This window comes from Eutrigla gurnardus (assembly GCF_963514095.1).
Source record: "Eutrigla gurnardus genome assembly, chromosome: 21".
Lineage (NCBI taxonomy): Eukaryota > Metazoa > Chordata > Actinopteri > Perciformes > Triglidae > Eutrigla > Eutrigla gurnardus.
In genome coordinates this window covers 17,630,910-17,644,834 of record NC_139932.1, presented here as the reverse complement: position 1 = coordinate 17,644,834, position 13,925 = coordinate 17,630,910, and the positions used below count along the sequence as shown (strand labels likewise).

At 41.3% G+C, this 13,925-nt stretch overlaps 1 protein-coding gene and 1 pseudogene across 2 annotated transcripts; both read left to right on the top strand.

Annotated features, from left to right (window-relative positions):
* Positions 1–340: 340 nt before the first annotated feature.
* Positions 341–8,407, top strand: LOC311032221 (uncharacterized protein; the record flags this gene model as incomplete). The annotated part of the gene is made up of 2 exons (XM_084038855.1): positions 341–1,777; positions 5,776–8,407. 2 exons carry the CDS (start codon positions 341–343, stop codon positions 7,282–7,284), a joined length of 2,946 nt encoding a protein of 981 aa, XP_083894981.1. The 3' UTR covers positions 7,285–8,407.
* Positions 8,408–9,341: 934 nt separating this feature from the next.
* On the top strand, positions 9,342–10,772 carry LOC311032220 (nuclear factor 7, ovary-like; annotated as a pseudogene). Its single transcript has one exon. The product of its transcript is annotated as a nuclear factor 7, ovary-like (transcript).
* The last annotated feature ends 3,153 nt before the right edge of the window (positions 10,773–13,925 follow it).

Genomic DNA, 13,925 nt, shown 5'->3' with positions numbered 1-13,925 from the left:
TTTTTGCAACCAACCAAGTGAAGAGGGCCGTTCATAGTGATAGTGTAACAAACTGTTGACTGGTGTTGTCTGAATTGTTGTTGTGTTGTGTGATTTGCTGTTGTGGTTTGCCCTTCAGGGCCACCGTAGTATCTACTGGTGATGAAATGATATGTCAGCTGTCAATGATTAACTTAAATGATGAGAAGTGAAACTTGAAGGTGACTCGACGTACTTGAAGTGAGACGCCATTCCAGGCTGAAGGACGTCGACTACAAACACGGATCATTAGGATTGTGATCAGTAAAAGGACACGGCTTTGGTGAGTCTTGTTGTTAAAGGATCATTCACACCAGAGGAAATGGCCGAGAGAGATCTTGAAAGTTACCTGACCTGCTACGTGTGTTCAGAGACTTTCAGAGATCCTGTGTCTCTGAGCTGCAACCACAGCCTCTGTTCAAGCTGCCTGGAACAATTCTGGGAAAAGGAGAACAACAAAAACTGTCCCGTTTGTGAAAGAAAATCCTCCAAAGAACATCCTCTGGTGAACTTCAGCCTGAAGGGACTGGCTGACTCCTTCAAAGAGAGAAAGAAAACTGGATCACCTGAGACAGAAAAGGGAGAGGAGAAGGGGGAGGTGGTGTGTAAACATCCAGAAGAGTCTAAACTGTTCTGTGAGGATGAAGATCGAGTTATGTGTCCCGTCTGTGAGTTTTCTCTCCACCAGGATCACAATGTGATTCCTATAGAACAAGCAGTCAGAGACCTGAAGGACCAGCTGAGATCTGACTTGGAGTCTCTGCAGGACAAGAGGGTCAAACACAAACAAGTGGAGAAAACATACGATGGAATGATTGAACACTCCAAGAGTCAGCTGTCGTCCACAGAGAGACGGATCAGAGCAGAGTTCAACAAGCTGCACCGGTTCCTGAAAGAGGAAGAGGAGTCCAGACTGGCAGCTCTGAGGGAGGAAGAGGAGCAGAAGGGGAAGAGGATCAGCAGAGAGATGAAGGTGATCCAGGATCAGATCTCCTCTCTGTCAGACAGTATCTCTGCTGTTGAAGAGGACCTGCAGAAAGACAACATGCCGTTCCTCAGCAGTTATAAATCCACTCAGACCAGAACCAGAGTCCAGACCTCACTGTCAGATCCACAGCTGGTCTCAGGGGCGCTGATAGATGTGGCCAAGCATCTGGGCAACCTGTCCTTCAGGGTCTGGGAGAAGATAAAGGACGTGGTTCACTTCAGTCCTGTCATTCTGGACCCAAACACTGCATTCCCTAGTCTCCATCTGTCTGATGATCTGACCAGGGTGAGACGGTCCACACTCCTGCAGCTTCCTGACAATCCAGAGAGAAACAAGTATGCCATCATTCTGGGTTCTGAGGGCTTCAGCTCAGGGAAACACAGCTGGGAGGTGGAAGTGGGAGACCTTCCGAACTGGTCGGTAGGTTTGGCAAAAGAGTCACATGACAGGACGGGAAAGATGTTTCATTCACCAAAGTATGGAATCTGGAGTTTATTATATAAGAATGGAAAATACTTTTATGGCAATGGTGAGACTGTCAGTGTGAAGAAGAGTCCCCAGAGGATCAGAGTCCGGCTGGACTATGATGGGGGGAAGGTGTCTTTCTACACCCCTGAAGACATGACTCACATCTACACTTGCAGAGACACTTTCACTGAGAAACTCTTCCCCTGGTTCCGCATCGGACGAGCTAGTGATGCTAGACCTGCTGATATCAAAATGTGTGAAAGTGAGGTTTCTGTGATGTTCAGGGAGGGAGGTGAGCTCTCAGCGACTCATTAGGATTTCATAAAGATCAGTGTTTCATTTGAATGATGATTTACTGTTTAGAAACACTGAATGTTGATGTAAGAATCTCCCCGTTATCTCTCTACCAAGTGTGACTGTTGATTGTCAGGGAGGGAGGTGAGCTCTCAGCAGAGGTGGGATTTATGTCTCTTTGAAGGGAGACGGATCTTGTAGATCCGTTTTTAAGGGGTTAACTCATTTTACAATGATTTAGATCAGAATCATTCAAATGCAGACTTCCCATCAACATATATTCTACTGGTGGGAAATCTGAGTTATTCTGAGATATTGATTATAATTTACTTTGGTTTTATGCTTCGTTGACCCGGATTTGAATGAGATGTTTTTCTGTCAAATATTACTCTTTGTTTTACCGTTTGTGTCATGAGAAACGTGCATCCAGATGCTGCTGCGTTGTCTTTGGCTCATTTTGTCTTTTTAAGGTCGCCACTCACTTCAAAGGAAGTAGGTCATCCTCCTTGTTGAGACGGCGGTGGTTCTGAGGCTCTCACGTAAAGGCAGTGTGGACGACTCAGATGACGTCATGCGATATTTGCATATCAAACAAGCACCGCACCACCTGTACTCTGCTGCACTCCTCCCCTTGTGCCTGTTCTCCGTTTCACTCAGAAGCAAAGGAGGAGCTTATGTGTGCATTAAAAAAAAAACAACAAAAAAAAAACAACAACTGTGACTCCATTCCCATCGTTCATCTTAAAGATCAATAGATTCGGTACGTTCGTGAACCTCTCATCTCCAGTTCTTCATAGTGGTGCTCGTCGTTTATTCAGATTTAAAAATGAATGTCAATCATCAGGATTTACTGAATGTTGATGTAAGAATCTCCGTTATCTCTCTACCAAGTGTGACTGTTGATTGTCAGACAGATTCTATATACCACTTTAGTTTCAGGCATACGAACAAACTCCTTATTTGTCTTTTCTTTGACTGTAGAACATCCTGCAGAAATTGCTTGATAATAGTTCTCTTCTGGGTATAAATCCACATGAGAGCAGCCTAAATCTGCAAGAACACTATAACATGTCCATGAAATTCATGTAAAGATTGTGTGGATTAGTGCTGCAACTAGATTGTTTCATGTCATTCATTTGTTGATGGTTTTAATCAATAAAGTATCAGAAAATTGTGATAAAATACAAAAAAACGAGTCATTTTGTGTATTTTTTTCTTAAAACATTATTGTAACGTTTAATAATAGTTCATGTTGGCACTGATATGTTTGAGTAAGTATAGCTGGAGGTTAACTAAACAACTTCACAGATATCCCACATGTCTGAGGAAGTCTCATTTTACAATCATATGAACTGTTGACTGACTCGACCTCGTCTCTTGTGGATGTTGAAGTAGAAAGATGGCCAGCCGTGGTTCCTTTTGATCTTCATGTCTAACATGAATCTTTCCTGTCTCGTTACCGTACCATCTGCCTGTTTGTCAATTTTCAACATGCTATGACTTTGTTTTTGGGGTAAAATATTGACCATGTTTTTTTATGACTGTTTTGGACTCACTACACTCAGACTTGGCGCGTCAAGCGATATGAGCGGTTTTTATGACTTTCTAATAATTTTCCATAATTTTTCATGAATATATTTCGACTGATTTTTTCGTGAATTTTCAACATGCTATCATATGACTGTTTTTTTTTCCTCGAAAAAGTTGACCATGGCTTTTTATGACTATTTTGGACTCACTACACTCAGACTTGGGGGTCGAGTGGTTAGAGCGCATCCTGTGTACACATATACGCAGCCCACCCCGGTTCGAATCCCGGCCGGAGGTCCTTTTCTGCATGTTTCCTCTCTATCCACTGCTAAATTAAAGGTATCTATGCCAGAAAAAAAACTGAAAAGAAGGCTTGGCACGACAAGCCATACGACTGCTTTTTAATATTTTTTTATAAATTTATTTCGACAGATTTTTTCTGGAATTTTCCACATGCTACAGTATGACTTTATTTTTTCCAAAATTTGACCAAAATTTGACCATTTGGACTCACTACTCTTAGACTTTGATTGACACGTGATATACAAGCATATGTTATGACTTTTAAATCATTTTTACAACATTTTATGAATTTTGTTGATTTTTCACTTTTGTTTCGACATGCTATAGTATGACTTTTTTTTCTCCCGAAAGATTTGACCATGGCTTTTTATGACTGTTTTGGACTCACTACACTCCGACTTGGTGCGACAAGCGATACCAGCGTTTTTTGTGACTTTTTAATATTTTTTTATGAATATATTTAGACTGATTTTTTCGTGAATTTCCGACATGCTATGGTATGACTTTTTTTTCTCTAAAAATTTGACCATGGCTTTTTATGCTTATTTTGGACTCACTACACTCAGACTTTGATTGACACGCGATATACAAGCATATGTTATGACTTTTAAATCATTTTTACAATATTTTATGAATTTTGGCGATTTTTCACTTTTTTTTCGACATGCTATAGTATGACTTTTTTTTCTCCCGAAAGATTTGACCATGGCTTTTTATGACTGTTTTGGACTCACTACACTCCGACTTGGTGCGACAAGCGATACCAGCGTTTTTTATGACTTTTTTATATTTTTCTCAGCCTATCAAGCATTTTATTTTAGTGAGGAAATTAGAGGAGAGAGCGAGAGACATTATGCTGGAAATAAATCCCGGGCTGGATTCGAACCCTCGACCTCCATGTCGAGGACGTTAAGCCTCTGTACATGGGTACATTGTTTTTTGTGATGTTCGGGCAGTTAACTACCTTGTGTGGTCTGTCGAGTCTAAGCGAGTGTGCCCTGCTTTGTAAAGTACCTGTATATTTTTGCTATCCAGTTCTTATTAAATACTTTATTCTTTAACTATCAGAATGTGGCTATGTTGTTGACAGAGATCCTTCTCTTATAAGTAGACGTTGCTTGATAATAGTTCCCTTCCGGGTATAAATCCACATGAGAGCAGCCCAAATGGGCAAGAAAATTGTAAAATGTCCATGAAATAAAACTAAAGATTGTGTGGATTAGTATTGCAATTAACGATTGTTTCTATTGTCATTTAATCGGTTGATGGTTTTAGTCAATAAAGTATCACAAAATTGGGGGAAAATACAAAACAACAAAACCTTGAATTTGAGTCATTTTGTGGATTTTTTAAATACATTATTGTAATGTTTAATAATTGTTCATGTTGGCACCGATATGTTTGAGAAAGTATAGCTTGAGGTTAACTTAAACAACTTCACAGATATCCCACGTCTGAGGAAGTCTCATTTTACAATCATATGTATTCAAACCATGGTTCAATTAACAGGGGAGCTCAGCTGCCCATGAGATGTTTAGGGGGAGCTCTAAAGAAATGGTCCACTTTTAGGTTGGATTAAATTTTCAATATATTAAGGTTCACAAAATAAAAAAAAGTAGAATAGTCAAGAGCCCAGAAGCGAGAGGTTACCACAAGGACCAGGAAGTACAGAACAGGAAATCAACAACACAAGAGATAACGCTACAAAATAAGAGGGAAAATCGTACGACCAAAACCCCATCATGACCGAACGGGGTCGGGTCTTAGCACAGGGGCTTTTTTGTGGTTTAAACAGAAGTCATTAAATGATGATTTAATCTGTGTAACACATGCATTGGCATGGGGATTATTTGTGTTTCTGTCTTCAGACATTTGTTTACAATGTCAAAGAATTTCCTCATTTATCTTATGTTTTGTTTTTTACACTTACAAATACATTACTTCTTTCTTACAAGTAAATATTCTAAGGCACTTCATGTGCAAAGTTGCTGTGAAATCTGATAGTGAATCTAACAGCAACACCTGCTGGTGATAGAATGAACCGTCAGCTTGTTTACTTAAAATGATGAGAAGTGAAAGTGAAAGGTGACTCAATATACTTGAAGTGAGACGCCATTCCAGGCTGACGGACGTCGACTACAAACACGGATCATTAGGATTGTGATCAGTAAAAGGACACGGCTTTGGTGAGTCTTGCTGTTAAAGGATTATTCACACCAGAAGAAATGGCCAAGAGAGATCTTTTTGAAAGTTACCTGACCTGCCACGTGTGTTCAGAGACTTTCAGAGATCCTGTGTCTCTGACCTGCAACCACAGCTTCTGTTCAAGCTGCCTGGAACAATTCTGGGGAAAGGCGAACAACAAAAACTGTCCGGTTTGTAAAAGAAAATCATCCAAAGACTATCCTCTGGAGAACTTCAGCCTGAAGAATCTGGCTGAGTCCTTTGCTGAGAGACAGAAAACTGGATCACCTAAGACAGAAAAGGGAGAGGAGAAGGGGGAGGTGGTGTGTAAACACCCAGAAGAGTCAAAACTGTTCTGTGAGGATGAAGATCGAGTTGTGTGTCCTGTCTGTGAGTTTTCTCTCCACCAGGATCACAAGGTGGTTCCTATAGAACAAGCAGTCCGAGACCTGAAGGACCGGATGAGATCTGACTTGAAGTCTCTGCAGGACAAGAGGGTCAAACACAAACAAGTGGAGGAAACATACAGTGGAATGATTCAACACTACAAGAGTCAGCTGTCGTCCACGGAGAGACGGATCAGAGCAGAGTTCAACAAGCTGCACCAGTTCCTGAAAGAGGAAGAGGAGTCCAGACTGGCAGCTCTGAGGGAGGAAGAGGAGCAGAAGGGGAAGTGGATCAGCAGAGAGATGAAGGTGATCCAGGATCAGATCTCCTCTCTGTCAGACAGTATCTCTGCTGTTGAAGAAGACCTGCAGAAAGACAACATGCCATTCCTCAGCAGTTATAAATCCACTCAGACCAGAACCAGAGTCCAGACCTCACTGTCAGATCCACAAACGGTCTCAGGGGGGCTGATAGATGTGGCCAAACATCTGGGCAACCTGTCCTTCAGGGTCTGGGAGAAGATGAAGGACATGGTTCACTTCAGTCCTGTCATTCTGGACCCAAACACTGTACACTCCCTTCTCTGGCTGTCTGATGATCTGACCAGGGTGAGACGGGGAGACTCAGACCTGCAGGTTCCTGACAATCCAGAGAGAAACACTAACTATCCCGTCATTCTGGGTTCTGAGGGCTTCAGCTCAGGGAAACACAGCTGGGAGGTGGAAGTGGGAGACCTTCCAGACTGGTCGGTAGGTTTGGCAAAAGAGTCACATGACAGGAAGGAAAAGAGATTTGTTTCACCAGAATATGGAATCTGGCGTTTATTATATAAGAATGGAGAATACACTTATGGCAGTGGTGAGACTGTCAGTGTGAAGAAGAGTCTCCAGAGGATCAGAGTCCAGCTGGACTATGATGGGGGGAAGGTTTCTTTCTACAACCCTGAAGACATGACTCACATCTACACTTACAGAGACACTTTCACTGAGAAACTCTTCCCCTGGTTCAGCATCGGACAAGCTAGTGATGCTAGACCTGCTGATATCAAAATGTGTGAAAGTGAGGTTTCTGTGATGTTCAGGGAGGGAGGTGAGCTCTCAGCGACTCATTAGGATTTCATAAAGATCAGTGTTTCATTTGAATGATGATTTACTGTTTAGAAACACTGAATGTTGATGTAAGAATCTCCCTGTTATCTCTCTACCAAGTGTGACTGTTGATTGTCAGGGAGGGAGGTGAGCGCTCAGCAGAGGTGGGATTTATGTCTCTTTGAAGGGAGACGGATCTTGTGGATCCGTTTTTAAGGGGTTAACTCATTTTACAATGACTTAGATCAGAATCATTCAAATGCAGACTTCCCATCAACATATATTCTACTGGTGGGAAATCTGAGTTATTCTGAGATATTGATTATAATTTACTTTGGTTTTATGCTTCGTTGACCCGGATTTGAATGAGATGTTTTTCTGTCAAATATTACTCTTTGTTTTACCGTTTGTGTCATGAGAAACGTGCATCCAGATGCTGCTGCGTTGTCTTTGGCTCATTTTATCTTTTTAAGGTCGCCACTCACTTCAAAGGAAGTAGGTCATCCTCCTTGTTGAGACGGCGGTGGTTCTGAGGCTCTCACGTAAAGGCAGTGTGGACGACTCAGATGACGTCATTCGATATTTGCATATCAAACAAGCACCGCACCACCTGTACTCTGCTGCACTCCTCCCCTTGTGCCTGTTCTCCGTTTCACTCAGAAGGAAAGGAGGAGCTTGTGTGTGCATTAAAAAAAAAAAAAAAACCTACTCCATTCCCATCGTTCGTCTTAAAGAGCCGATCAATAGATTCGGTACGTTCGTGAACCTCTCATCTCCAGTTCTTCATAGTGGTGCTCGTCGTTTATTCAGATTTAAAAATGAATGTCAATCATCATGATTTACTGAATGTTGATGTAAGAATCTCCGTTATCTCTCTACCAAGTGTGACTGTTGATTGTCAGACAGATTCTATATATCACTTTAGTTTCAGGCATACGAACAAACTCCTTATTTGTCTTTTCTTTCACTGTAGAACATCCTGCAGAAATTGCTTGATAATAGTTCTCTTCTGGGTATAAATCCACATGAGAGCAGCCTAAATCTGCAAGAACACTATAACATGTCCATGAAATTCATGTAAAGATTGTGTGGATTAGTGCTGCAACTAGATTGTTTCATGTCATTCATTTGTTGATGGTTTTAATCAATAAAGTATCAGAAAATTGTGATAAAATACAAAAAAACAAGTCATTTTGTGTATTTTTTTCTTAAAACATTATTGTAACGTTTAATAATAGTTCATGTTGGCACTGATATGTTTGAGTAAGTATAGCTGGAGGTTAACTAAACAACTTCACAGATATCCCACGTCTGAGGAAGTCTCATTTTACAATCATATGTATTCAAACTGTGGTTCAAATTAACAGGGGAGCTCAGCTGCCCATGAGATGTTTAGGGGGAGCTCTAAAGAAATGGTCCGCTTTTAGGTTGGATTAAATTTTCAATATATTAAGGTTCACAAAATAAAAAAAAGTAGAATAGTCAAGAGCCCAGAAGCGAGAGGTTACCACAAGGACCAGGAAGTACAGAACAGGAAATCAACAACACAAGAGATAACGCTACAAAATAAGAGGGAAAATCGTACGACCAAAACCCCATCATGACCGAACGGGGTCGGGTCTTAGCACAGGGGCTTTTTTGTGGTTTAAACAGAAGTCATTAAATGATGATTTAATCTGTGTAACACATGCATTGGCATGGGGATTATTTGTGTTTCTGTCTTCAGACATTTGTTTACAATGTCAAAGAATTTCCTCATTTATCTTATGTTTTGTTTTTTACACTTACAAATACATTACTTCTTTCTTACAAGTAAATATTCTAAGGCACTTCATGTGCAAAGTTGCTGTGAAATCTGATAGTGAATCAAACAGCAACACCTGCTGGTGATAGAATGAACCGTCAGCTTGTTTACTTAAAATGATGAGAAGTGAAACTTGAAGGTGACTCAATATACTTGAAGTGAGACGCCATTCCAGGCTGACGGACGTCGACTACAAACGGTTCATTAGGATTGTGATCAGTAAAAGGACACGGCTTTGGTGAGTCTTGCTGTTAAAGGATTATTCACACCAGAAGAAATGGCCGAGAGAGATCTTCTTGAAAGTTACCTGACCTGCCACGTGTGTTCAGAGACTTTCAGAGATCCTGTGTCTCTGACCTGCAACCACAGCTTCTGTTCAAGCTGCCTGGAACAATTCTGGGAAAAGGCGAACAACAAAAACTGTCCGGTTTGTAAAAGAAAATCATCCAAAGACTATCCTCCGGTGAACTTCACCCTGAAGGGACTGGCTGAATCCTTTGCCAAGAGACAGAAAACTGGATCACCTAAGACAGAAAAGGGAGAGGAGAAGGGGGAGGTGGTGTGTAAACATCCAGAAGAGTCTAAACTGTTCTGTGAGGATGAAGATCGAGTTGTGTGTCCTGTCTGTGAGTTTTCTCTCCACCAGGATCACAAGGTGGTTCCTATAGAACAAGCAGTCAGAGACCTGAAGGACCGGCTGAGATCTGACTTGGAGTCTCTGCAGGACAAGAGGGTCAAACACAAACAAGTTGAGAAAACATACGGTGGAATGATTCAACACTCCAAGAAGCAGCTGTTGTTCACAGAGAGACGGATCAGAGCAGAGTTCAACAAGCTGCACCAGTTCCTGAAAGAGGAAGAGGAGTCCAGACTGGCAGCTCTGAGGGAGGAAGAGGAGCAGAAGGGGAAGAGGATCAGCAGAGAGATGAAGATGATCCAGGATCAGATCTCCTCTCTGTCAGACAGTATCTCTGCCGTTGAAGAAGACCTTCAGAAAGACAACATGCCGTTCCTCAGCAGTTATAAATCCACTCAGACCAGAACCAGAGTCCAGACCTCACTGTCAGATCCACAACTGGTCTCAGGGGCGCTGATAGATACGGCCAAGCATCTGGGCAACCTGTCCTTCAGGGTCTGGGAGAAGATGAAGGACATGGTTCACTTCAGTCCTGTCATTCTGGACCCAAACACTGCAGCTGACAATCTCCGTCTGTCTGATGATCTGACCAGGGTGAGACGGGGAGACTCAGACCTGCAGGTTCCTGACAATCCAGAGAGAAGCACAAACTATCCCGTCATTCTGGGTTCTGAGGGCTTCAGCTCAGGGAAACACAGCTGGGAGGTGGAAGTCGGAGACCATCCACACTGGTCGGTAGGTTTGGCAAAAGAGTCATATGACAGGAAGGAAGAGTTACCTGTGATACCAAAATATGGAATCTGTCGTTTATTATATATAAATGGAAAATACATTTATGGCGCTGATAAGACTGTCAGAGTGAAGAAGAGGATCCAGAGGATCAGAGTCTAGCTGGACTATGATGGGGGGAAGGTGTCTTTCTACAACCCTGAAAACATGACTCACATCTGCACTTGCAGAGACACTTTCACTGAGAAACTCTTCCCCAGGTTTGGTATCGGACGAGCCAGTGATGCTAAAACTGCTGATATCAAAATGTGTCAAAGTGAGGTTTCTCTGATGTTCAGGTAGGGAGGTGAGCGCTCAGCAGAAATGGGATGTATGGCTTTTTGAAGGGAGACGGATCTTGTAGATCCGTTTTTAAGGGGTTAACTCATTTTACAATGAATTAGATCAGAATCATTCAAATGCAGATTTCCCATCAACATATATTCTACTGGTGGGAAATCTGAGTTATTCTGAGATATTGATTATAATTTACTTTGGTTTTATGCTTCGCCCCTTTCACTGTCAGGTGTATAAAGTGGCGATGCAAATTATTTGTTGACCCGGATTTGAATGAGATGTTTTTCTGTCAAATATTACTCTTTGTTTTACCGTTTGTGTCATGAGAAACGTGCATCCAGATGCTGCTGCGTTGTCTTTGTTTCATTTTGTTTTTTTGAGTTTGTGACTTTTTTAACATACTTTACTATGAATTTTGTTTAACATATTATACTATGACTTTTTTTAACATACTTTACTATGACTTTTTTTAACATACTTTACTATGACTTTTTTAACATACTTTACTATGACGTTTTTAACATACTTTACTATGACGTTTTTAACATACTATACTATGACTTTTTTAACATACTTTACTATGAATTTTGTTTAACATATTATACTATGACTTTTTTAACATACTTTACTATGAATTTTGTTTAACATACTATACAATGACTTTTTTAACATACTATACTATGTATACATAAGATTCCTCAACACAGCATGGAAGGTGGGGACATTACTATTAACAAATAAAGTGCTTGCACTTGTCCATCTTGGCAGCTTAAGGAGGATCCTGAATGCATCATTATATGCTACCTGTAGCTTCTTTAGCTTTGCTGTGGTATATTTACACCAGAGATGAGCTGTGTAAAGAGGAGTACAGTAGGCTCTGAAGAGACTAACTTTAACGTCATCCGTGCACATATGGAATCTGCGGGCCAGCATATTGGCCTGAGCATAGAGCTTACAGCACTGACGCCGGATGTCATCATCATCACACAGATCCTCATTGATGATGTGACCCAAATACCGTAGTCTCTTAACAACATCTAAAGGCCGGTCAGACAGTAGAAATGAGGGAAACTTTTGCTTCTGATCCTCCTTAGTTTTAGCAATCAGAATGACACTCTTCTTAGGGTTAAACATAATGTCATACTGGGCTCCATAGCTTGAGCACACTTTAAGTAATTGCTGTAGCCTAGCACTGTATGGAGACATGATGACCAGATCATCAGCATATACGAGATGGTTAATGAGACTATCACCTACCATACATCCAGTCTTGCATTGACTAAGCTTCATGGAGAGATCATCCATGTAAATATTGAAGAGGAGAGGTGACAAGATGCCACCCTGTCTCACCCCATTAGTTACATGAAAGGGTGCAGATATACTACTGCCCCATCTGATTTGCATGGTCTGTTGCGTGTACCAGAACTGCAGGATCCTTATCAAGTGAAGTGGGACACCACGCTCTTGGAGTTTGGAAAACAGTTTGCTATGATTGACTCTATCAAATGCTTTTGACGCATCTAGGAAACACATAAACATGGTGGAGTTCTGCCGTCTGTATTTACTAATGATTTCTTTTAGAGCATACACACACTGATCTGTACCAAGCTTGCTTTTAAAACCAAACTGGTTGTCAGCGGTTCCTACATACTCACTAAGCCGATCTAAAATAATTCTTTCTAGCACTTTAGAAATGATGCTAGCTAGAGCAATAGGCCTGTAGTTATCTATGCTGGAGATTTTTCCAGTTTTGTCTTTAATCACAGGCACTAACAGTACAGACAACATAGAGTCAGGCAGTATGCCATGCATTAATAACCCAGTGAAACACATAGCAAGCAAGACATGTAATCTATGACAGGCATGTTTTAGATGTTCTGCTGATATCTGATCAAGACCACATGCTTTGTTCATGGACAATTTCTCAATGGCAGAGTACACATCATCAGGTCTAATAAACACACTGTTGTTAAAAAGAACATTTCCAGCATAAAATTTCTCACTCACAATTAAAAATGTTACTGTAATGTTTGCTCCAGAGTTCTGCAATATTTTCAGGTCCAGTGACCCCAGCAACACTAGACGGCAAAGGCATCTTACTGTTATTAATAACCTTAACTTCTTTCCAGAAGTCATTGGCATTATTTTGCTGAAGCTTTTTGGCCATGGCGTTCGCCCTCATAGCCTGCTCGTTTCTTTTAATAAAACGCACAGCATACTTGAATCGTGCATTTGCCTGTTTTTTACACTCAACCTCGGGCCATGTCTAGCTCTCCCTGATAACACCCAGGTTTTTAAAAGCTTCTTTGGCCTCTGCATGGAGCTCAGCCACATATTCATTCCATCCTGGTCTGGAATTATGTTGTTTACGTCTTTTGTTGCAGAAACGTTTACCACTTGTTAAAAGAATTTTCCCGTAAACGAATAAATTCACCCATGGAGGAGATCGGAGACATAAGTAAAGTCGACGTCTGACTTGAATCTTGTACAAGAGGAGCAGTTACAATGCAACAACGTGTGAGGATGCTACAGAGGAAGTGCTCCAATCATTGTTGTGACTTGAGTCTTTTAAAGGCACAGGAGATAACGCGTCATTGACAGTTAACCTTCATGCAGAACAAGACATCATGACTACCAGGCCTCTGATAACATTTAGGTCAGCCATGGGGATACTAAAGTAATAAACAGTTCAACACATAAAGCTGTAACCTGAAAAAAACTTTAAGACATGAGGTTATACAAAATTCTTATAACACCACTACTGATAAGACAGTTTACAATCTTCTCATACATTATACAGAGACCTTTACTATGATTCTGGTCATTACAGTTAATGTCATCACATAGGATAGCAGATGGTGTCACGATCTGTGTTTTTGTCATGTTCTGTTTCATTGGTTTTGATTTCCTGTTTTATTTTGCCCTCAGTGTCAGTTCCTGTCTCGTACTTCCTGGTCCTTGTTGTTTCCGCTGTCTTGACTCCCCCACCCTCTCGTGTTGATTACCATGCCTGCCCTGATGTGTTTCACCTGTCCCTCGTCAGCTCCCTGCCTCCCTGTGTATATAGTCTGTGTGTTTCCCCTGTCTCTTGTTGGTTCATTGTCAATGTCGTTGTCGATGTTGCTGTCACTGTCGCTGTCACTGTCGCTGTCGCTGGTC